At 32.3% G+C, this 27,101-nt stretch overlaps 1 protein-coding gene across 1 annotated transcript in view; it reads left to right on the forward strand.

The window, feature by feature from the left end:
* Positions 1–27,101, forward strand: part of MYO16 (myosin XVI) — an 851,952-nt gene that overhangs the window by 210,430 nt on the left and 614,421 nt on the right. The window contains exons 5-6 of the mRNA XM_074192022.1: positions 13,780–13,888; positions 20,885–21,009. Of these exons, the coding sequence (XP_074048123.1) occupies positions 13,780–13,888; positions 20,885–21,009 (234 nt within the window). The remainder of the gene's footprint in view (positions 1–13,779; positions 13,889–20,884; positions 21,010–27,101) is intronic.

Genomic DNA, 27,101 nt, shown 5'->3' on the forward strand with positions numbered 1-27,101 from the left:
TGAATTGATTAATGAAATTATTATTGTACCATTTTGGAAATAGTTCACAGAACCAACTATCAAATAAGGTATATAATCAGTTCTGTCAAAGCTCCAAAGGCCTAGATGCTCCCTTCAAGTTTCTCTCTGATATAATTTCTAAAATACTGATATCTTTCTTATGATGCTGCATGACTAAAAGTCATAGAAGACAATTCTCAAAAGAACTGTTTTTAAGGACCATTAAAGGGGAGCTTAATGGGTCTGTGAAAGACATGAGCAAGTTGCAACTCAATATGAACAAAGAAATTTGAAAGAGAAGAGGTGTAAAGTAGAAGTAACAAATATATATGTAGCCTAAAACACTTGATAATGATAATAATAAACTTATATTGATGTTATACTTTGTCCATTGTTCTTTAAGAAGACCAATTACATCAGGAGGATGCTGTTGACTTGCACATGAATTGGATTTAAATGAGGCAGGGCTGTGCAGAGTCCTTAGTCTCCTTCAAGGTCATCTGAGTTGAGTGGCAAGACATAGGGTAGGCAACTGGAGATGATCCCTGACACAATGGGAGATCATGGTCTTTTTAAGCTGAGATCTTTCCCAGGGTTTAGTTTGTCTGATTGCAACATCCTGGGAAAGATATTAGCTTAAAAAGAGCCAGGTCTCCCACTACATGTGGGGTCATTTCCAATTATCTGACCTATGTATAGTCAGACACTGTAGTAAATATTTTAAAATTATTGTTTCATTTGATCCTCAAAAAATGTTGACTAATCTGCAAACATGTTTATCAAAAATATGTGTGTACAATGCTAACCTGACTTCACTGCTGAGGGGAGGGGGGGGGTTGGAAGGGACAGTGGAAGGAAATTTTATCACTTAAAAACATATATGAGCATATGGATGAAAAAATAGTTTAAAAATGTTGGAAAATATTATTATCCCCATTTTATAGCTGAGGAAACTGAGGCAAACAGGGATTAAGGTGACTTGCCACATCTAGCAAATGTCAAGTTAAATTTTAACTTGTCTTCCTGACTCCATACCCAGCCCTCTATTCACTGTATAACCTAAGTGCCAAATGTGGTCTAATCCAGATTAAAATGTAATTGGGAAATAGTTAAGAGAATATAAATAAAAACAATAAAATATAGATAATATTACACTTTAAAATTTGGCCAACATGAAGGGCATTCTTTTCCTGACTTCAAAATTCAGGCTCAGATATTTACTAGTTGTGTGACCCTTAACAAGTCATTTAATCCTGTTTGCCTCAGTTTGCTCATCTGTAAAATGAACTGAAAAAAAGGAAATAGCAAAGCACTCTAATATCTAGGCAAGAAAACTCCAAATGAAGTCACAAAGAATTGGACATAACTGAAAAATGATTAAACAACAGAAACCATTTGTAAAGTTTAGTTGCCCATTTCTATTTGTTCTTGAAATCAGTTATATAAAAGATGTCTTCATAAAATATAGCAGCAAAAATAAAATGAATTGTTCTAGTGATAAAATCAAGAAAACCCAATGATCATTCCTTATGTGTGTTTCATCAACATCTTTGTGGAGTATAGAGAAAATGGAAGAGTCCTAGCTGATTAGGGGTTCAGCTTCTTTGACTTTCTGGGAGGACATGAATAAAAATTACATGATATAGATGACAACCATAATTTAAGATAATACTCTCAATGGAAACATTAGATGTTCACTGGAGCTTGTGAGTTCAATAAATGATTTTTAATTGAACTAACCCTTTAAAAGGGTTTTGAGTCATTTAGTAAAGAAGCAAAAAGACTCAGCTCAGATAACCCAGGGGGATATTATTATGATCAGCTGCCATAGGAAATCAGGTCAATATTGGAGAAGGAAATAGCAAACGACTCCAATTTCCTTACCAAGAAAACACCAAGGACAATGGAGTCAAAGATTTTTAAATGGCTGAACAACCACCAACGTAATACATGGATTTTAGGTGATTATAAATGGAATACACTTCACACATCATTGAATATAATCTTCTCATTGGTATAAATACAGGAAATAAAGTCTTGGATAAAGGAAGTCACTACCAAAATCAAAAAGAATCCATAGTTGAGCCCAGTTTCCCCAACTAATTCAGTGTTCAACATTAGTTACATAACGTTGAGGCTATCAGATGAGATCAATGATGATTTTAGCTGTATAGCTAAGCTGGAAATTTTATTCTAAAATTGGATACAACTGGTATTTGAATGAGTTTGTAGGATATATTACCTAATGTGCCTACTAATTATATAAATATAAATGTGATAAAAAGGAAATAACAGCTTAATGATATGATTAGATTTCAAAACTAGGTGATAATAGCAGATGGAGTGTTGGACCTGGAACTACAAAAAATGATGGAATTTGGTCTTAGACACTGACTTTGTGACTTTGGGTAGCCGAATAAATTTTCTGAGTCTCATTTTTTTTCATCTGTAAAATGAAAGACTTGTATTTCATAGACTCTAAGGTATCTTTTAACTCTTAATCAAATGATTCTAAGAAGAATAGATTTTAATCAAGTAGTAAATAGGTAATCTTGAGATACTAAAAGATCAAGTAATAAAGATAACTTCATTATGTTGGCTAAACTTTCTTAAAGGAGAATATGACAAGATATTCACAAACAGATATGCATTCCATCCCCTGATTTATCATCTCCTAGATTTATTCTACAGACTAGGTGAAACCTCTGGGAGTTTTTAATGGGGGATATGATATGATCAGGCCTGTACTTTAAGATTATCAATGTGGCAGTTGTGTGGAAAATGGTTTGGAGAAGGAATTGTTAGAATGATTGAGATCATTAGGCTTTTCAATAGCCTAATAGCTTATCCTCAGTTGCTTCCCTTATCTTCACTATTTTATTTACCCATGTTTAGCTCCATGTTTAGGTTTATGTGACTGTTCATTTGGGGTGTTTTTTTTTTTTAGGTTTTTGCAAGGCAAATGGTGTTAAGTAGCTTGCTCAAGGCCACACAGCTAGGTAATTATTAAGTGTCTGAGGCCGGATTTGAACTCAGATACTCCTGACTCCAGGGCCGGTGCTCTATCCACTGCGCCACCTAGCTGCCCCGTGACTGTTCATTCTTCAGGCTCTTCATGTCTATATTACTTATTCCTCTCAGTTTCCTTAGCTGGATCATTTTTTCACAATTCTTCTTCTAACTGTAGGTTTGCCCCTAAGACTATCTCTCAGACTTCCTATTATCTCTTTATTCTCAGGGATCCTTTTGATTCCTATTGGTTCATGCTCCATTTCTATGAAGATGAGTTCCAGGATTATATATCTAAGCATCATCTCTTTTCTGTGATTCAGTGCCCAATTCACAATTGCCTTTTGGCTATTTCCACATGGATGTCTTAGAGATATCTGAATGCAAATGAGTCATAGAGTTTTATATATATTTGTATAATTATATATATATGAAACCTAGTTTATTTGTGTTTTTCCCCTAAAATCCAGTGATCCATTGCCTAGTAGATATTGTGAAGTAACTGCCATATAGACATATCATTCATAGCTAGGTAAATAGAGAGATAAATGTGTTATATATGTATATCATAACATTTAAAAAAAAGATCATTCATTATCTTTCTGCTCCAAATTCCTTGAATACCCCTATTTTTATTGATATCACCTGCATCCTTCTAGTCACACAGGTTTGCAACCTGGGACCTAATCCATAATCTATTATCCTGCATAGTTCAGTTCCTCCTCATATCTTTCCTAGATCCTAGAAATAGTAGCCTAGTTAATATTTCTGCCTCAGGTTTTTCCTTTATCCAAAGTACCCTCCAAATGTACAAATAAAGCACAAATTTGACATGCTATTCCCAACTCAATAAAATATGAAAAAAATTCTTTTACTTATGAAATCAAATTCTTTTGTTTAAATTTTTAAGTCTTTTTTTACTTGACTCCTGCCTAATCTTCCAGCCATTTCATATATTATTCCTCCAAGATACTCTTTGTACTAGCCAAACTCATCTTATTTCTATTCCTCATACATGATATTCCATTTACCATTTTGACTGCTTCACCCAAGTTAATTCACTTACCTAGAGTTTAGTCTCCCTCTCCATCTCTTAGAATACTTAGGCAACTTCAAAGTTCATATAAAATGCAACTTCTTTTGTGAGGGCTTCCCTTATCCCCTTTTGCTGCCTATCTTCCCCTAAAATTTATGTGTGTATATTATTATTGTTATTGTTGTCATTATTATTATGTGTCTTCTATAAGCTCAGGTAGAGATCAACATTTTTTTTGACCCTGTATCTCTGATTCATAGAACAGTGTCTTGCACAATGCAAATTCATTTGCTTACTCTATTGATTAGGATGGGTGAGGTTTGATGAGGACATGAATGTGGATAGTGACCAGATGTATGAAGAAAAGTGGATAGAAAGAGATATTATGTAATTGGTAAGGATTTAGGTAAAGAAGTTGAAGGAGAGGAAAGGGTTGAAAGCAGGAACATTTGATAAGGGGGGTGGCTGGTGAGGCAGAGAAGAACCTCATTCCCAATTGTGAAAGATTGCGATCACCAATGCTAGGTTCCAGGTGTGTGCACTCAACCCTTTGCAATCAGAGGTAAGGTTCAGCTATTCTTCACTGATCACCTCCTCATTGCATATCACTGGTGGTACTCCTGAGGGGATGAATCTTGGTGAGTATAAAGATGGTGGTGCCCTCAAAATAAATGGAGAAGTTAGAAGAAGGTTGGGGGAAAAACAAGTTGAAAGTTATTTGCTAAGCAATGTTTGTGAGATGCCTAATGAACATACAATTGAAGATGATCAATAGCAATTGCAGATATGAGACTGAGGTTAAGGATTTTCTAGGATCGTGTATGTTACTCCAGGAGTCACCTACATAGAAAAGAGAATTGAACCCATAAGCTCATGAGGAAAGAGAACAGGTACTTTGGCAGTACAACAGAGTAAAGAAACCCACAGGAGGTGGGATAATAATGATTATCTTTCAAGCAAACAAATAAAAAAATTACCATTAAGTAAGAAGAAAATAAAGAAAAGGGCAGTATTATGAAAGCAAAGGGAGAAAAGAGCATATAGAATGAAAATATTCTCAACTGGAGTAAATGCTTTAGAGAGCTCAAAATTGATGATGACTGAAAAAAAGGAAACATCAAATTTTGCAATTAAGAGATCATTGCTGATTTCATATAAAATCATTACAGTTGAGTAATGAAGTAGGAAGCCAGAAGATAATATTCTTTATCAATTAAAGAAGTATGACTGAAATAGAGGAGAGAGGCAAGGAGAATAGCTTGGGGTATCCTAAGATGAAGAAAGATATTTTTGTTTTGTTTTTAAGATTAGAGAAGGGCGGCTAAGTGGCGCAGTGGATAGAGCACCGGCCCTGGAGTCAGGAGTACCTGGGTTCAAATCCGCTCTCAGACACTTAATAATTACCTAGCCATGTGGCCTTAGGCAAGCCACTTAACCCCATTTGCCTTGCAAAATCCTAAAAAAAAAAGATTAGAGAAGATTCTGAACATGTTTTCAAAGAGCAAACAGTGAAGAGAAAGATAGTGAATATTAGGGTGAGAGTAGGGACAATAATGATCCAAGACAAGCTCTGGAGAGTATCAGAAAGAGTGGAGTAGAAATGGAATGTGGGGGAAAAAAATACAAGTATTGACTCTAGAAAGGAGGTCAGCTTCTTCACTCTGTTCCTGGAGCAAAAGAAGAGGGGAAGGTAAAGTGCATAATGCTACTGAAGTAATTTGAAGTTTAAGACAGAGTAAAAAAGAGATGTTGTGACATTACTTCAAATGAAATAATATTTTAAAATGCTTAGCATAATAACTGGTATATATAAGTGCTATATCATTGGTAGGTTTTTTTTCAGGAAAGCATGAATTAATAATCAGCTGAGAAAGAAAGAATGATAGTTTAGGTGGTTTGAAGAGAGGAAAGAAAATTGGAATCAATGAGTGAAACACAGACTGTATAAATTGAGCTGGTCAGACATTGGGAAAAGATTTTGATGAATGGAACTTGATATCAAAGGAGGACTGATGGTTTTAGAAAATAGGAGTAGTGGTGAGAGGGTGGAAGTGAAGACAAAAATGAGTTTCAGAGAGTGAAGCACAGCAAGAGATGGAAGGATACATCTATTTCTATGCAAGCTAATTATTAAAATTTGCTTCAATAATCATCACTAAGATCTTAAATGTTTGCAATTTTCATGAATTCATGAATTCTATGCATATTTGTTTAATTCACTCAGAAGTAAATAACATTCTCCTTCAGAAACAGCAATAGTGAGTCTATTTCCAATACCCTGGAAATAAAATGTGTTGGAAAGGACTCCTGACCCATGAAACAGACCATTCTTAGGGTCTGTTAATGAATGCTGTTCAGCCATCACTTGAGGGACTAAGTTGATGAACTCTAACGAATTTTGAATGTATGATATTGATTAGTTTTAGTACCTTGATGAAATTCAGTCATTATACAATTAATTCTTCTTGGCTCTGAACTGAAAGACTTATTGTTTAACCTATGATGCACAAAAGCCAAGAGAAGGCAATATGTAGCTAATCTTATCCCAGGATTTTATGAATCTGGAGTTTATTTTCCAAAGAACATAATCCTTATAACAACTGGCAATAAAAAAAATTAGAAATGTGATGATTGAGTAGATGCAATCCTAGACAAAGCAAAAGCAAAAACAGATCTAATTGGAAGACCAAAGAAGGAAACTATATCTTGCTGAAAGGTACCAAAGAAAATGAAGTCATATCATTATTAATATATATATGCTGAAGGAGTTACAAGAGGGAACAGTTGTAAATCTCAACTTTCCCTTTTCAGAACTTGCTAAAACTAAGGGACAACAAAGCTGACCTCCTTGCTAAAGCTAATACCTGTTTGATTTTTGCCCACATTCCATCCTTACTCGACTCTTTCTGTTTCCCTCTGGAGGTTGCCTCTTTGGATCATGATCATCCCAACTCCCACTCTAATGTTCAATCTCTCTTCACAGGTTGCTTTGAAAATATCTAGATCTTCCCTAATCTTAAAACAAGATCTCTGTAGAAAACTGAAGGGGAATAGAAAGGAATATACCTTTTTCTCATTAGTTCATGACACCTACACAAAAATTGACCATATATTGAGACATAAAAGCCTTACTATCCAATGTAGAGAGCAGATGTATTAACATACCCTTTTCTGATCATAATGCAATTACATACATACAATAATGCAAAATGGACAGAGAGATTGAAAATTAATTCAAAATTAGGTAATACGGTGCTAAAAAAAGGTGAATTTAAGAACAAATCACAGAAACAATAATTTTATTAAAGAAAATGACAACAATGAGGAATCATACCAAAATTTAGGGAATGTAGCCAATGTGTAGCATAGGGGAAATTATTTCTCTAATTGCTTACATCAAGAAAATATAGAAAAAAAGCAGTTCAATGAATTGGGCTTGCGAAAACTAGAAAAATAATAAATTAAATGTACCCAAGTAAAAAACAAATTGGAAATCCTGATAATCAAAGGAGAGAGTAGTAAAATTTAATGTAAGAATATCATTGAACTGATAAATAAAACTAGAAACTTTTTTTAAATTAATAAAATCAACCACTGGTTAATTTGATTGCAAAAAGGGAAGAAGAAATCCAAACTTGTAGTATCAAAAATGAGAAGGACCGGGGCAGCTGGGTGGCACAGTGGATAGAGCACTGGCCTGGGAGTCAGGAGGACCTGAGTTCAAATACAGCCTCAGACACTTAATAATTACCTAGCTCTGTTACCTGTTGGCCAAGTCACTTAACCCCACTGCCTTGCAAAAAAACAAAAATAAATAAATAAAACAGTCATTTTATTTTTGAAATGAAAAAGGTGAATTCACCACAATTAGGATAATTGTAGGGGGCTATTTTGCCAAATTACATGCCAATAAATTTGACAATTTAATTGAAATGGATGAATTGCTACAAAAATAGTAAATTACCCAAATTAACTGAAGAAATAAAATACGTAAATATTCCTACCTTAGAAAAAGAAATTTGAAGAAACCATCAGTAGACTTTCTTTGTTTCTTTCCTTCTTTCTTCCTTCCTTCCTTCCTTTTTCTTTCTTTCTTTCTTTCTTTCTTTCTTTCTTTCTTTCTGACTTTTGCAAGGCATCAGGGTTAAGTGACTTGCCCAAGTCACTCAAATTAGTAATTATTAAATGTCTGAGACCAGATTTGAACTCAGGTTTTCCTGACTCTATCTAGTGCACCATCAAACTGCCCCTTCAATAAACTTTCTAAGAAAAAGTTCTCCAGGACCAGATGGATTCATGAATAAATTTTGCCAAACATTTAAAGAACACAAATAAAGTTATATCTAAGCAGTTGGGAAAAATCTTAATTGCTCATGGGAAAGCAAAGCCAATATAATAAAAAATCTCGAATTTTATTTAAATTACAGTATTTATTCAAATTGTTCAAAGTTATAGAACCAAAAAAAAAATAAGAAGAAAATTCATTTGGAAGAAGAAAAGCTCAATGATATCAAGGGAATCAATGAAAAAATGTAAAAAAAAGGTCAAGTCCCAACATCTTATACCCTATACCAAGATAAAATCAAAATGGATACAGGATTTAGACATAAAAAACAATATTATAAGCAAACTAGGAGATCAAGGAATAGTTTACCTGTCAGATCTATAGAAAGGGAAGCAGTTTATGCCCAAGGAAGAGATGGAGAACATCATTAAAAACAAACTAGACAATTTTGATTGAATTAAATTTTTGAAAAGCTTTTTGCACAGACAAAACCACTGTAACTAAGATCAAAAGAAATGTAGTAAATTAGGAAACAATCTTTGCAACTAGTATTTCTGACAAAGGACTCATTTCTAAAATATACAGAAAACTGAATCAAATTTAAAAAAAAAAACCAAGCCATTCCCCATTTGACAAATGGTCAAAGGATATGAACAGACAATTTACAGATGAGGAAGTCAAAGTGATCCATAGTCATATGAAAAATTGCTCAAAATCACTAATTATTAGAGAAATGAAAATTAAAGCATCTCTCAGACTAGCCAATATGACCAGAAAGGACAATGATCAATGTTGCAATGTAGGAAACCTGGGACACTAATACATTGTTGGTGGAGCTGTGAACTCATCCAACCTTTCTGGAGAGCAATTTGGAATTATGCCCAAAGGGCAATGTGCATGAAAATAATTTTCATGTTTTTACTGTCTTAGATTTAAATCTAATTTGAAAGGAAAAAGATTTCCCAACTACTCCCAACACTTTCATAAAGCTAATTTTAATGACTATCTTCATGTCCATGAAGTGAAGGTATGTCTTATAACCAGTCAAACAATAATTGATTCTTTCAGGAGGATTCAAGTTGATTTTTCTCTTTCATTTTCTTAGCAAACTTAAACAATATACAACTAAGTTTTTGCATCAGAGCAAATAATGCCTCTAAAGTCAAAAATGTATTTTTAAATGGCAATATTCCATATGCATATATGAAAAACAAACTTTTGTTTTATGACATGGTATGGAATAGTTAGAAAACACCACTTGTTGAAAGTTGTATTCAGATAAAATCAAATCAATCTACTATTTGTGACTAATCACTTTCAAATAGTAATCACTTTTAAAATAGTGACTAAAATAATCCTTAGAATATAGATTTTTTGAACATACTACAGTGTTTAAAAACATTTAAATAGTGTATAATAATGTTTTGAAAAAACCTTGTTAAAATTTTATGATGTTAGGGATGGCTAGGTGACACAGAGGATAGAGCACCAGCCCTGGAGTCAGGAGTACCTGAGTTCAAATATGGCCTCATACACTTACTAAATAATTACCTATCTGTGTGGCCTTGGGCAAGCCACTTAACCCCATTGCCTTGCAAAAAACCTAAAAATTAAAACTTTTATGATGATCCAGGAAATTTACTAATACTGAGAATAAAAATAACAGAAAGACAACTCTTTTTACATTAGAATTTACATTCTAATGGGAGAACACATAAAAAGGAGTAACAATCATGAGAATGGGGTTGGAAGGGGGAGAATGAGAAAGGCTTATAGAGAAAATCAGTAGAGAAGAGTCAACAGTATATTCTGAAAAGGAATGAAGATTTGGGTGTCCTGAATTATCTCTAAATAAAGATTCTTGCAAGGGTGGAAGGAGTCAACCATGGGAAATCCCAGGGATGGATGTTAATTCCTAGACACAGTAAGTAGAGTTGGAAAGGGAATTCTAGTATTTAGAAGTTTCTATGGTATGGTAGAGAATGTTCCATGGGAATAATTTAGCAGTGAAGTCTGCAGAATAAAATTAGAAATTTTTGATAAAATTATATGAATTATGGTGACATTTTCTATTTAAAGGTTCTTTCTACCTGTGAAGGCAAAAGCTACCATAATCCAAGGGCTTTGGGTCTCCCAGACAATTCATCCATTATCTCACTGTCAAATTAACATTTTTTAGATTTGATAATGCTTTTATTTTTTTCAACAATCATTATTGGCTCTCAATCATATCTTGAAGAAAAATAAAATTCTTTTTCACACTAAAAGGTCTGCCACTCCAACCAGCTGTCAACAGCTTTCCATAGTGCCTGAAATTCCCTTTCTTAAAGCTATTATTTTGACTTCCTACTAGCTATCAGGACCCTTCAAAGTATTTTTCATACTCTGAAACTTCCTGAAAATTCTCACCTGCCAAAATAAATGCTTAATCAGCATAATGCTTTCTTCCTATAGTGATTAAAAAGATTCATGATGCATAGTTCCTGGGCAATTTAATCATTTAATTAGGCCAGCATATTATAAATAAAAGGATGGTCATTTATCCTTCTTTCTCTTAGATCAGATAATTATGAAAGCAGCTCAGAGTTTATATACCCATCAAAGTGTTCAATTAGGGGTTGAAAGTGACATCATGCCACCCTTGGACAGAGAGACTTATCTTTATATGCAAACCACCCTCAGCCTTGGGTGTGCCCCACTCAAACTGGAGAATACTATGGCTACTCTACTTGGATGGGGTCTGAACAAAACAAAAGGCAGTTCCATCTCATAAACAGCAATATCCTTCAAGAGACTAAACTTCACAAAATTAGGGCTTTAGAAAAAGGGTACAGCTCTGGATATTTCCAAATCATTGATTATTAATAATCATTTCTCTCACCTTCAAGAGCTAAAAGAATGGACACCAGTGGTTGATAAATGGGATGAAATTACTATGACATATGCTGCATCCAAATTCTCTATGGAGAGGGTTTTTCTTTTTCTTTTTTTTCCTTAAGATTATCTCATTACCCCTTAGGGAATAAGTAATATGTTTTATTAATTTTTTTAATTCAAAAAGATATTAAGGTACAATGAACAAATCATGCTTTTTGAATAAATGTACTGGGTTTTTTTAACCTCTGGGCAGAAACATAGGTTCCCTTGAATTGAGTAAAAAAATGTGACTTTTCCCTTCATCTATTTGTATAGGGTAGAGTGATTATACTGTTTTCACTCATTTTATATTAAAATAGCTAAAAAAGCCACATAGGCTTTCCTCTATTAGTTATTTGAACAACCGAATAATTTTAAAAAGTAGAAAATATATTTCTCTTATCTGAAACAAGGGGTGGAGAACAATTATCAAATCTTACTATGGGGCAGATAAGGAAGACATTTTCATTTTTTCTGATCGTGGAAGAAATTAAATTGTTGAAACATAAGAAAAGATTAATGAAAGTTTTCAGGATTATTTTAAGTATGAAAGATTCATTAACATGGATTTATAAAGTAAATATTGCAATGAAAAATAAGTCTGGTTTCAGAACTATGGAACACCAGTTTTCTTATTTTTTAAAGGAAAGTTAGAAGAAATCCTTTAAAACTATTGATGATCTGCCTTACATAGTTGAGAAAATAAAGAAAAGTTTATATTTTGATGGCACCAAATTATAGCTCCTTTTCAGACTAAAGCTTTAAAAACTGATTTTAAATAACTTCTTTTTATTGTATTAAATCTTTTGAATTAGGAAGCATTTTATTTTTGGTAGTAGATATAGAGAGTTTTTGAAAGTTTGATGGCATCAAAAATATTAAGCGTCAAGACATGAAGCAGCCTAAATTCTAAGATTGCAATGGTGTTAGTTGATAAATTTGTAAAAAATATTTTTATTCCAGATTGAGACATACATTTGAACATCATGGGAATTGTTCTAAGGAAGGAAAGAATGATTCTTGTATAGGAGAATTTCTTAGGAAGGTATATTCAACTGATTGGGAGAGATGATTAATATTTTCTAATTCAACAATGAAAACTGGATTTGAGACATTCTGAGCAGGACTTGCTAATAAGACCTTATACAGATTTCATGGGGTTAGAGGGAGATTGGAGGAAGGATTTGGAGTATAGAACACATAAAAATGTGAAAATCATTTGGACTCCTGAAGAAGACTGCGTGCAGTCCTTTTTTTTCTCTTTTGTGAGAATCAAATGGGGAGAAGTTCAAAGACTCAATGAATATATGGTACTGCTTTAAAAAACCATGTCAGATGAATTACTGAGGAAACTTTGCAGTATAGAATCTACTTACATACAAAATGTAAAAGTGAGCAGTAAACAAACATATGATGATGATGAGCATCATTATCATCATCATCATCATGAAGATATAACAAATTATTTTTTTGGTTTCTGTTATTTTATTGGTGCAAGATTTCCCTTTATCTTTGAAAATTAACCCCCCTCTGTGACTTGACTATTTTGATTTGTTGTAAACCAAACAACAAACTTCTTGGTCTCAGAGTGGTTATATTACTGGACTTGGAGTCAGGAAGACCTGTCATATGACTTTGAACAAGTCACTTCTCTAAATCTCAGTTTTCTCATTTGGTAAATGAATGACTTAATTTTATTTAATGCCTTTTCAGTTCTAGATCTGTGATTTCCTAAACAAAAATTTCAAATTTTTTACTCAAAGTTAGGTTGTCATGAGAAGGATAGTTTGCCACTTGACTGGCACACAAAGTCATTTTGACATGTTAGTACCTGCTACAGATCCTTATATTTTCTGAAAAGACCTTTAAGTATTGTGTCATTTATTCGAGGATGATATAGGGATTTAGTAGAAGATATACATAATTATATAATCAATTTATAATACCTCATGCTTACATAGCACTTTAAAGATTAAGTAGCACTTTCCTCAAAACATCTACTTAATGGAGGTAGTTCATTTTACACATGAAAAAAAAACAAATCCTTTGTAGTTATCCTAAGTTTATTGTTGTAGAGATGGAAAGGAATTTAGAATTTACCTAATCCAATTCATTTTACCAATAAGAAAACTGAGTCTTATAGAGTTTCAGTGACTTTCTAAAAGTCTTATGGTTCTATTTCTTTTATTTATTCTGGATAACAGTGGAAAGATTACTATTTATTCAGACAATTTTTATTGAAATCTGACTTTTGTGACATTAGACAAGTTATTTAACCAAATGGGACCTCAGTTTCTCCATTTGAATAATAATATGGTTGAACTAGATTGATGCTGAATTTTCATCCAGATTAAATCTATGATTCTTTGATGTAAACAGATACATAGTTTTAATAGTTGGTATAGAACAAATTACTTTCAGTGATCCAATTCACTAGATATATTTTTCACATATGAAAATGATTTATTTTAAAATAATTCAATGCCATTTTAAACTATTTCTCTTCCCCCCCCCCATCACCCACTGTATCCAGGCTGGAGCCAATGTCCTGTTGCAGGATGTAAATGGAAATATACCACTAGATTATGCTGTGGAAGGGACAGAATCAAGTTGTATCCTTTTGACCTATCTAGATGAAAATGGTAAGTTTACTTTTTCACATACAAGACACATTGGGTAATTTATCTCTGTATATTCACTGTGGATACATTTTTTGTCCTCTTACAAGATTAGACAATAAGAGAACCCTTCATAATCAGTGCTTTTTTTGCTCTCGCTATAACTCATTATGAGTTTGTCTATGTGGGAAGTAGCAACCCAGAAAAACAACAATGGAAAGTTGTTTCAACAAACATTTATAAGCCATAATTGTTGGGACTGATTTTGTAGATGCAATTCTTTTCCATTGGAAAGAAAAGGGCAAGGGAAGGAAAAGTGCACCAGGACAATAGGATTCTGAGCTAATAAGATAATGACTTCTAAGTGGAGATTCCCTTAGGAAGTGACTAGACCTAATATTAATTATCTTAAATTAGGGTAAATTGTGCTGCTAGCATTCAATAAATTTCTTTTTTTTGTCATTCTGGAACTCAGTTCAAAAGACTTGATTCGGCACATTATGACCTAAGGTAATTCAGTAAACATTTATGAAGTGTCTACTATGTGCCAGGTGTTGTAGATACAGGAAGGAAGGAAGGAAGGAAGGAAGGAGTTTATAATCTAAAAAGAGTAAAACAACCAAAAGGATATAGAAAAGCAAGTAAAAGGACACCAAAAGTACTTGGCATCTTGCATTATAGAGTTGAAACTAGACAAAATAGTAAATGCAAAGTGGAGGAAGTCTAGTCTTCCTTTATAAAGGAAGATACTGAGAGAAACTTGGTCCTGTGCCCTCTATCCAACCAAAGTGGAAAGGAGACTGATAAAGGTGGTGTCAACCAAATGGTGTTGAGTTAAGAAGTGATGAACTTAACCTGGGAGGGCATCTTATTCTATGAAGAAGAAACAAGGTAGAACAACAAAAGAAAAGTAGAATCATTGATAGGGCAATTGCTGACCCTCTAAATTTAGCAACTTGCAAAAACTCAGGTGTTTATACACAAACATATCTATCTATCTATATATATATATATATATATACACAATATTCTAAATAATAATAACTAAATTTTGAAACTTGGATATTGTATGAAGTCCAGATGCTTCATATAGCACTGAATTTGGATTCAGCAGAACTAGTTTTCAGACATTTAGCATGTATATGACCCTGAGCAATCAATCAATCAACAAGAATTTCTTTTTATTATTATTTATTTAAGGCATTGGAGTTAAGTGACTTGCCAAGGTCACACAGATGGGCAATTATTAAGTGTCTGAGACCAGATTTGAACTCAAGTACTCCTGACACCAAGGTTGGTGCTCAATCCACAATGCCACCTAACTACTCCTAAGAATTTCTTTTAGACTTAATTATGTGCCAAACACTGATAGGAAAGTCAAAAGCCAGAAAGTTCCTACTTCCAAAGCCCTTTCATTGGACTTGTTTCTGAATGTCTTTTGATAGTGTCAAATTTGTGGGTTGAATAGAGTTTCAGTTTTCTAGTGTAAAATAGGGGAGGGAAGTATAGTTGGAGTTAATGACCTTCAGCATTAAGTCTAGGAATTATTGTCCTTTGGAGGTGTTGCTGTTTACATTCCATCCCTCCTCCCATACCTAGTTCCCATCATTTAGAAGAAAGATAAAGATTTTTAGTAATTGCATATTTCTTATGACTACATTGGGTACATGAAGTCTAGCACTTAGAAAAAGAACAACATAAGCACCTCATTATTCACTATACTTTCCCCTTCCTACACAATTTTAAAAGGTTTGTTCTGGACATTGCTTAGAATAATAATAAGTTGTACTTAGAACAATTAAAAAATAAAGCCCAATCTAAGTCTAAGAAGGTAAGTATTATTACCATTATTTAAAAATGAGAAACTGGATTGACTAAGTTTCTCTTATGAAGGTCCTTCACTCAAGGAGTAACCCAAGTGGCCAAACCTTGTACTGAATCCACTTTTTCCTCTTTTCATAATTCATTGATTTCATTCTTCCAATGTGACAAAAAAATAGTCCTTGAGAGCCTCTTTATATACTACCTTCTTCCAGATAGATTACATTGCATTAATGAGAATGGGAATGAAGCTTGAAACTATGCAGATTTTGCTGTTAGAGTCTTGAAATTCAGTACTTTGCAATTTTTTCATGCATTTTTATAATGGGAAAATTGCATGAATATTTTTGATCACTTTTAATCTTACAGTGAGTTCCATAGTTTTTCCTTCATTCTTCTCTTCCCTTTTATCTTTTTAAAGGCTACTGATAACTAATTGTTCTTTGGGGAAAAAGGAATCTTCCCTTAAATTAAAGATAATTCAATAGCATGACTATTTCATCTCAGCATGGGTTTCATCATATATAATTCTTTGTTTCCTAACTATTTAGGTTCTTTAGATTATTTTTGATAGGATACTAGATTTTACTGTAGTAAAATTGATATTATACACTTTTATGTATTGCTATGTTTATATATATATATATATATATATGTATATAACCCATTAATGACAATTAATTGATATTACATTTTTAATTTTTGGTTGGTTAATGAAGGTAAAAATGAGACAGAAGTGCTGAAAATTAATGATTAGGAGAAAATCAGTCACAACTCTGACTGTCACAATCAGTTTGTAAAATAAACATTTGCCAAAGCAAATTCAGTCTCATATATCTTTAATTTTTAATTTTGTTTATACCATTTGTCATCATTGTTGTAATGGTCTTTGCTGATACTATCCATCTGTTTCTTTCCTCCACCTAATTCACAATCTGTGCTCTGTTTATGTCAGCTCTCTCCCACTTATCTGCATCATCTGGAGTTGCTCTTTGCAAATTCTGTGTAATTTTATTTATGTTCTTGTCTTCTTGTTGGTGCACCTTTAGTGAATGCCTATGTATTTGGTCACACTGGTGAGGGTTCTTTTAGACCTTATGTCCCTAAGTGAGATTTTGCTTTATTTTATAATTAATTTTATATTTCATTGTTGCACAGTTATATCATTATTCCTTTATTTTAATCTTTGAATTTTGCATTTTCTCCTAAATTTCTGGGTTAAATTATTGTTTTCGGATCAGAATTAAATGGAGCAGGTTGCCAGTGAAAAGTTGATTACTTAGAAAAGCAGTGGTCATATGTTCTAATTGCACTCTTATAACTGGTTGAACTGAATGAATGTACGGTGATCAATTAACTTTAGTTCAATTCCTTAGTGTATTGACCTATATATATATGAGACAACCAAGAAGACCTAGTTGAACATTTATGAATATTGCGTTTCAGATACTAGAAAAAACACCTGACCTCTGAGGAAAGTAACAGGTCAATGAGGTTTCCAGAAATAGAAAGGATAGTCCTGAATGATAAGGAGGGTATGGGAGCATGGGTAGAAGCAGTACAACTATTCATGTCTGAGTCTTACAGATTAAGACTTAAGTTTGAGTTTTTAAGCAGAAGATAATAAATAATAATAATAATAATAATAATAATAATAATACCAAAACTTGGATTTCTTCAAGGTAAGATTAAATAAAAATATTAAGTTTTGTTCTAAAAATCTCAATTAAAATAATTAAGTGTTATACCAATCACTGTAATAAATGAGTATAATATTCAAAAGACCAAGACTCTTGTTTAGGACATTACACTGAATTGGGAGGAAGAAAACTTATCCATAGATGAAGGCATTAAGAGAAAAAGTGTGGTTTTATTTCAATTTTGGTTTAATTCATACAGAGAGCTACAGTTGTTGAAGAAAGTTGAGACCAGTTTGTATTAGAGTATTTGGATAAGGTTTCAGATAGGAAGTTTTAACTGAATCCTGAAGTTAGTGCTCAGTCAAATGAATTATTCCAAGTACAATGATAGAAATTAATAGTATGCAATACAGGGGACTTGGCTGGTATAATACAGTGAAAAAGGTATTTGATATGCAGAAGATGGAATTCCAATCTCACCTGTGACACTTATTACCTAAATGATCTGTCCAAGTCACTTAATTTTTCTGTTGACCTGAATTTACTCAATTGCAAAATGACTTCTGTGGTCCTTCTCAGCTGTAAATATATCTCTTATTTTATCATTTATGGAGTTTATGTTGCAGAGTTTATTCATTAAAGGGAGTAGTAAGAGAACAAGCTTAGTAAGGAAGATGGGGCTAGAATGTTGAAGACTTTATCAGGATAAAAAGTTTGAGCTTAATGTAGAAAGAAGTTGAAAATGTTTTGAAGTAGAAAAGTGAATGTTGGAACCGTAATCTATAAAAGAATAATTTGGTAAAGATACACAGGATAAGGTATTGAGCAAAAAAACAACAGCAATAAAAAACTTGAGACAAGAAAATTATTTAAAATAATATAATATTACAATAATCCAAAGTGATAAAGGCACATTGAAGTGATAATATTGATAATGGAGAAAAACTTGCAAACTCTAGAAGTATTTCAAAGGAAAAAATACAAGGCAATAATTGGTTTTGACCAAGGGTCAAAGGAGAAAAATTAATTAATTATGAAAACAAAGTCCCAATTCTGAATCACTTGGAAAATGATGGTGTCATTTACAGAAACAGGAAAGTTATGAGAAGATTTGTTTTGTTAGATATCCTTATACTTTCAGCTTTAAACATTTTTATTTGTGGAAATTATGTGTGTAAGCTATTTTTAGTCACTAAACATGTGAATATATTTTTTATCTGCTTTTATTTATAAGAGAAAAATAGAACCAACACAGTCAATGCCAAATGATTTTATTGTTTCCAATATTTTACCTTAAGAAACTAATGTAAGCTATGAACTCTACCATTGACTTGAGCTCTCACTGTCTATATTTCCATCACTTATAATGATCAGTGATAAACTTTCATTTAATTGCCCAACACTGATTAACTTTTGCCGGAAGATATTTACTGAGAAGACAGCTAAAACAAACACATATATATTTTTCCTCCAACATCTCTTATATATATTCTCTCCTATATTATTGTAGTCTCTGGAAGTTTTAATCTTAAATTTTAGTTTGGTTCCTTTCTTGACATTGGTCCACCAATTTCATGTCTAGATGTCTGCTAGATGTATTCTCTCTGAAATGGATTCCAGTTAATACTTGCTTGCCAGGACATCAATGTTATTTCTACAGCAACACTCAGTCTCAATTCTGATTTCTGGTTGTCTAAGATTTACTCTGCCAAGTTTTAAATCTCTATTCCTTTCACTCAACTTTATTATGGTGCTGAGTTATCACCATAATCTTACAGGAATAAATGAGTTAAAAAGATAATTTTTGAATGCTTACAAAATCAATAAAAGTGCCTCTTCTTTGACATGTGATTAGCTGACCAGAATGAGTTAGAGAATGTCAATGTTTGCTCCAAAAGCTTTCTCTTTTGGGTGTTTCCTTTATAACTTCTCATTGTAGCTTTTCAATATATTATTTTTAGGTGATTTAGTTGTAAAGACATTTTAATGTGATCTCCTAGATGACAACCCTTTGAGCTAATGCATAATGTATTTTGCAACATTAGAAAAATTACAAAAAATCATCAAACTTTGGAATGAAAAATACATTACATGTATCTATTTATAATCAGTGCAAAATATATGAGAAAACTGCATGAATCAAGATAGGATGTGCATCAAGACCTTAGACCACTGTTTAAAACCATGAATTTTAAAATGACAATACAGTTATGATTTTTGACCTTTGTAGAATTTGTAATTTTCCATCAAAGAATCTATTTTTTGAAATGGCAAATGGTAATTGTACAACTCTAAAATATGCAAAGTAGTTTTTTTATTCTTTTATTCAATCTAAAAGAAAAATTAAAACTAGACTATATTCAATAAGTGAAATTCAGTTTCCCTTGAATAACTTTTTATTCTGTTTTATCACTTCTTTTCTCTATTGTGCTAAAATGGAAATTAATGTAAAATAACTTCAGTATGGTTATACACATCTAACTTAAAAAAATAACCTCTTGATCATTTGAATGAAGTATAGAGATTTTTCTTTATGTATAATTTTGATAAATAACTTTCTTGACATTCTATCTTGTATCCAATGTGTTCACTATATAGTTGTACATCATGTAAACAAGTATGCATTTTTAAAAGTTTACTTCTTTTATCCTGACAGCAGCCCCTTTTTATAAGTTTGTGCAGAGCAGGTATTAAATCTTTAGGCAATATTCTAAATAGCAGTGTTAATGAAATTATTTTATTATTCAATTTTTGCTATCAATTCAAAATATGAATAATTATAGCTATAGGACATATATAAGTGTATGTATATCCATATATCAATATGCATATATGTTTTACTTATATATGTATGCATATGTATATATGTGTGTATATGTATGGGGTTTTTGTGCAATGGGGTTAAGTGACTTGCCCAAGGTCACACAACTAGGCAATTATTAAGTATTTGTGACCAGATTTGAACTCAGGTACTCCTGACTCCAGGACTGGTGCTCTACCCACTGTGCCACCTAGTCACCCCGGGACCTTTGATTTCAAAGGTTCCTCCCAGGTCAGGCAGCTCTCCTTGGCAATGCAGATTAATAACTCCTCTGCAGTTTATGCTCTTAGAGAATTGTCTATCTCTGAAAGTTTAAGTCATTTTCACAGTATTACACAGCCTGACAGAAGTACAAGTTGAATAACAGTCTTCCTCCTTTTAAGGACAATTCTCTATTAATTTCATTATCCTACCTAATCAATTTAAAATAAAGTTAACAGATATTTATTAAACATCTGTTAGATATAACACTGTGCAAAGGGCCCAAAAGGCTAAAAGGATGATGTCTACTTCACCAGAACATATAGTAAACTGCGGGAAGTATAACACATTTAATATTTCAAGTCACTATAGGCAATGTCAATAAATGTAAGACAACAATAGCAGAAATGCTTTAAATCAGTAGCTATTTAATTAATGCCTAAATATAGTTTTTTGATAATCGGTGGTTAGAGAATTTTACTTTTTTCCCCTGCTTCTTGAACGATCTTGCAATCTGTCTCATTTTCTTTTAAACAGGGGTGGATCTGACCTCACTTCGCCAGATAAAACTTCAGAGACCAATGAGTATGTTGAATGATATAAAACAACTCTTATCATCTGGAGGAAATATAAATGAGAAAAATGATGAAGGTGTTACCCTTGTAAGTTGAAATATTTTACTCAGATATATTATTTAAAAACAATTGAATTCAAGATGCCAAAACACTGAGTTAGGCACTGTGGATACAAAAACAACCAAATAAATACATAGTCTCTGACTTCCAGAAGTATTTTAATAGAGCATGTCAAATAAGCAACTATCTAAAAATGATGCAAGATAGAAGAATAAAAAGAAGTTTTTGAGAAAATGCTTTAAAAATTTAGAAAGGATTGAGATAAATTTCAAATTGAAAACCTAGAAATAGGTAGTATCCAATAGAATAGGTAGAAGTATCCAAGGTAAGTCTTAAATTAAGAGAAATTTCAAATTGAGTAAAAGTATTCCAGGTTGAAGAATGGAGTCTAAAATGCAAGAAATTGGTAACATGCAGGACAAGATTAATAAATAGCTTATAGTTAAGTTAGCTGGAACATGAATATATAAAAAGTTAGTGAACTAAGGGATGAAAGAATGCATAGTTTGTTTGAGGTCAGAATATGGAGGATCTAAATTCCCAAGCTAATTAGACTGACTTTTATCCTATAGTAAAAAAAAAAAAAAAAAAGAAACTATTGGATACTTTTGTTCTGGAAAGTAGTATGATCAGGCCTGCGTGAACTGAAGTACATAAACATTACCACAAAATTACTAAATTATATGTTAAGTAATAATTTGAAAACTTTCTCTGTTCTGAGTAGTATGATATTTATAAAGGTCAAAATCAGAAATATATCTCGTGGGAAAATAAATGTTTTTGGTCAGTTTAGATTTTGACTTGTAAACAATTCAAAATACCCTGTTCTCCTTAAAGCCAACTGATATTATCGACTACTCCTTATTCTTCAAAGTTCTAAATTTGTATCAGTATTTACATTTTATTCTGTACCTGGTTCAATAAGCTGAGGAAACATGGGTAATTAATACCCAGTTTCTATTGTTACAACATAATATTTTTTACCAAATTTTGTGCATGGTAATTTTTCCCATGTTTATCTTCCAAATAGATCATACACTAAACTGCCATATCATTTGACAGAAGGATTCCTTTCAGAAATGTATAGTGTAAATGATGGGGAATTGTTGCCACCTTTTGGGGAACTTACTATATGTGTTGTTTCCCCCAGTGGACAGTGAGTGAGTTCTTTGAGAGCCAGATTGTTTTCAATTTTTATCCCCAGTAGGTATTTATTATAGTATTTGGAGTATATGGTCTTATAAATATTTTTTACCTGTTCATTAAATAATTTAATGAAGGTCTTAATGATGGTCTTTAAAGTTCTAAGATTTGATACTTTCTGTCCTTGGATAACTTACTTTGTAGTAGAACTATGAAGATTAAATATTCATTTAATAAATTATAATCCATTGTTACATAAGTATTTTGTTATAAAGTTTTCAAAGAACTTTAGAAAAGAATATAGATGAGAATACAATGTTTCTACTAAACATATTGTAGAGTCATGTATGATTCTCACATTAAAAATGTCCAGTAAGTCTTCTTACAATTTGCATCCAGATAGTGGGGTATAGGACTTTTGGTGTCTGCTTGAATATTTTGAACATTAGGTGGTGCTTTTCATGTCATATTTTGTAAAGTACAATAATAGTATTGAGGCTTATGTAGTTATATGTTGTTTCATATCCATCATCCCCCACCTCTTTCATCAATTATTGATAAAGGATGAGACTCAGAAGTACACAATAGAATTATAATGAGAAAGAGTAAGTATCACAGGGATAGATTGTGTTGAATTTATTAAAATGAGCATATGTTATGTCTGAAACAAATTAAGAATAATTCAAAATTAGAGATGAACTGATAACATTTTGAGTTACACAAAATCTATAGCATAGTAGAAATGACATTGAAGATGATATGTCACTTAATATCTGTATGATGTTGAATAAGTCACTTCCTCACTCAAAGTTTTAGTTTTACACATAGGTTATCACCAGTCTCCTTGTCCTTTGTCTTGCCACTGGACTCTAATGACTCTGAAGGAGAGAGCAAGGTTGATGACTTTGTTCAGCACTACCTCACTGAAGTCCAATTTGCATGCAAGTTAAGACACCACATCTATAATTTTTTTCAAAAGAGAAGTATTATGAACAGATCTCTCTATTAGAAAGGTCAATCTGGCAACAATAAGAAAGATAGTTTAAAATAAAGAAAGAGGGAGAAACATGAAGACCTGCTGAGGAGCAGTGGCAATAGATCAGGCAAGTGATAATGAGGGCCGTATCTAGTTGACAGTAGAAATTCAGAAAGAGTTTGAATGCAATAGATGGTATAAACAGGCCTATTTAACCAATTGCATATATGTCATTGGAACATAAAAGTCAAATTCAGAGTTCTAACTATGAGAGACCTTATAAAGTCCAAAGACAGAAAGAATGAAATATTTGGGATGTGTATATTTAAGGTAGAATGAAAATAAGCTCACTTTTGAAATTCATGCATCCAGTCAAAAATATCTTGTAGGTCACAGAAAATTCACATCTGGAACTAACTATAGATTTGGGGATCATTTGTTTTGAAGGAGAAAGAATATGGACACTCATCAGAACCCTGAGAAGCAGTCACCATAATTGGTGAAGTAGAAGAGAGGAAAAGAGTAAAAAATGCAGCAAAGGAGGAGTTAGAGAAGCAGAAAGAGACCAGTAAAAAAGCGTTCAGTTCAGAAGTCAAAGAAGATAGTCCGTAATGGGTAGTTAAGAAAAGTATTTATTGTTGTATTGATAATATTTAATAATAGTATGGGGGATGAAAGAATATAATAAACTTTAAAGTTTAATCTACAATAACAGCTCTTTCTCCAACACTTTCTTAAGTCTATAAAACAAAAAAGTAACTCAAATCCTGATTGGTAACATTTCCCAATTTCTGAACTGTAAAAGTTCATGCTAAAAATTTAACAATCAGTTCTCCAGATGTAATTAAAATTGTTTTTATCCCAAGCTGCCAGAAATCATTAAGTATGTTAACTAAAAAAAATCCCATTTGTTTTTATTATTTAAAAAGTCATTAATACCATGACAAAATAGTTTCAATAAAAGGAAAATAGTTAAGAAGACAGTGAGAAAGTAGAGTGTTCAGGTATAGTCATCAACAAGCATTTATTAATCACTTATTATGTGCCAGGGACTATTGGGAATACAAAACAGGTAAAGCTTACAAATAGATGAATGTTAAAAACTATTTTTTTCTGTAATTGAAAAAAAAACTAATATTCTGAATTTTTCAAAAAAAGAAATTTCATGGTTAAAGGGAACAAGAAGATGGTAAGAAGAGTTAAGGAAGATACACTTAAATTAAGGGATTATACATATTTGTAGATAGCAAAAAGTGAGTACAAAAGGAGAGATTTGTGGGGATAATTATAGATTCATTATGAGACATGGGCACCAGTAGATGATATTTAGAAACCTTTGCAATTCTGAGATTTTGTAAGATACATTGAAGGAAAAGGGAATGGAATCTGCTGCAGGATCTCAGAGGAGATAATAAGGAAATGAGAGTGAAGGAATAGCCAAAATGCTTAGTGAAGAGTAGAGCTCTGCCCAACTGAGGCTGTCCATAACTCCAGTACTATTTCTTATGCTTGTGGAATCAGAACACTTATTTTATAGCCCTAGCCTACAGGAAGTAGGTAGTTTAGGAAGATACAAGCGGGATGTCTTCATGGGACATCATATAGGGAGAAGAATGCATAATTCCCATCAAAAGACTAAAATCTCATTAAATATCCTCTTGTACTGATCTCATATACTCTGGAATTGAATATTTATCAGTCTTAGAGGGATACCAACATGATGAGCAAGTAAATAACTAGCTTATTATTGTTCTTTTTCAATCATGTCTGACTTTTGATGACTTCATTTGGATTTTTCTTGGCAAAGGCATTGAAGTGATTTCCATTTTTTTCCTAGCACAGAAACTAGGGCAGGTAGGGTTAAGTGACTTGTCCAGGGTCATGCCTGGGGCCATATTTGAACTCATGAAAATGAGTCTTCTGGACACCAGGACTGAGATTCTATCCACTATGGAGCAATATGTGCTCCATAAAACTAGCTACATGATTAGATAACTAGGAAACTTCTTTGTAAATTATAAATTGTATGTAAATAGGAAACATTATTGTTGAGATAACATTATTATAAAACTAGAAAAGAGTGATTTTTATCATTTATGGCTGATTTTCCTTTCAATTCATATGCATATTGAATAAAACTTTCAATAAAGCATTTAGCCTTTTCTTTTCTAGAGCAGAACATAATGTAATTTTTAGTGGAAAAGTAAGCTATTTTTAAAGGAGGTATTGGGAAAGAAAAATAAATGCTTCAATTTTCTAACCTTGTTGAATTTTTGTATTCCTTGTGACCAATTGTTCACTGAATAGACAACATAAATGTTGCTGGTAATTATATAGTAATACCCAATACTTATGTTAGATATCCTCTTGAGTACTGTGTACAATAGTTACAAGGAAGTGATGGCTGAGGAGGTGGAGAAGAAACACTTTTACCACTTAAAGATCATTGCATTTATAAAATAGCAGTTTATTTTAATTTTAATTTTAGAACCAGTAAGTCTATTTACTGCAATAGCCATCACCTTGCTTAGCTTCTTATGCTATGTAAGGATCAGAGGGTATATTATAGTCATATACTTCATTAGAGAAAATGCTAAAAAAAATCAGTGATGTTCATTGAGTGACATATATTATAATTTACAATGTCATTTGATGCTTAAAATCATTCCCAGATTCCCTAATTTAGAAGTCAAATTCAAGGGAGATAAATGCAATAGAATGACAGTCTGCAAACTAATTTTCAGTTTGTTTTTAGAATGCTAACGATGCGACATCTCTTAAAACTTCTATTGGATCCCACTAAACATCTTCATGTAAATGACATCTCCAGAAAATCTGATCCAGTCCCCAAAGTCACACTTGACTCCAGCATATTAAGATGTATTTCTCTCCTAGGATGAATAAATCAGTTTGCGTTTGAACATGTTTTACATTTGATAGAATCTGTAATAGTGGGACTGAATCAGTACTAGGTATGAGGAAGATTAACTTAATATACTCAATATAAGACAATCAAATAACATTTCTGAAAAAACAAATCACTTCAAAAAAAGGCAAAATTGGGAGGATGGGAAAAGAATAGAACATATTTTAAAAACATTTATGTATGGCTTTGTATTGCTTTGTAGAATAGATATTAGCTCTATTTTTATATATGGGTAAACTCCATCTCCTGACCATCTCAAAGTTATATGACATTTTCTATCTCTACTTTCTCTGTCATAATGTCTTTCCCTAATGGAATATAAACTATCTGCATCCAGAAAAAGAACTGATAAATAGATGTCTGTCTAGAAAAATTTTACATATACATATGAGGTTATATACATAAAAATACACTTTTTTATGCCTAATGGTAGGCATCTCTAGGACACAGAAAGAGAGAAGAAAAAAATTTTACATGATGACTTCACTGCATAGTTAAAAGAAATAGCAATTTATACATAAGAGATTGCAGTTTCATGTATAATTTTTTTATTTATGCCATTATGGAATTTCTTGTTTTGTTTAAAAAATTAATAAATTTTTTAAAAGAATTTAAGTCCCTGTAGTACAAGAATTATCCTGCCTTATGCTTATAGCCCTAGAATTTAGGAAATTCCTGGCACTTAAAAAACAATTACTAAATACTTTCAGTCATTCATTCCCCTACTATTTCATTCATTGGATAATCATACTCTCATTATATAGCTATGCTAGAACTACAAATATTTGAGAAGTGCAGTTCCTCATAAACTTTTGTAGGAATTCTGAAGTTACTAACAGAAACTTTTGAATTATTTACGACTACAATCAAACAGAACAGATAAGGGAAGTACAGGTTGAAGACAAGTAATGAAAGTTTCAGTGTTATGGAATCTATCAGACACCACTCTTTGGGCACACTATTTTAGATATGCGAATATGGTAGGAAGTGTTCATACATTAAGCACCAGCTTCTATACCATTATCTTCAGCTAAATTCAATAATCATAGAACAAATACTGTACCAAGATACTAT

The sequence above is a fragment of the Macrotis lagotis genome, chromosome 6 (genome assembly GCF_037893015.1).
Source record: "Macrotis lagotis isolate mMagLag1 chromosome 6, bilby.v1.9.chrom.fasta, whole genome shotgun sequence".
NCBI lineage: Eukaryota > Metazoa > Chordata > Mammalia > Peramelemorphia > Peramelidae > Macrotis > Macrotis lagotis.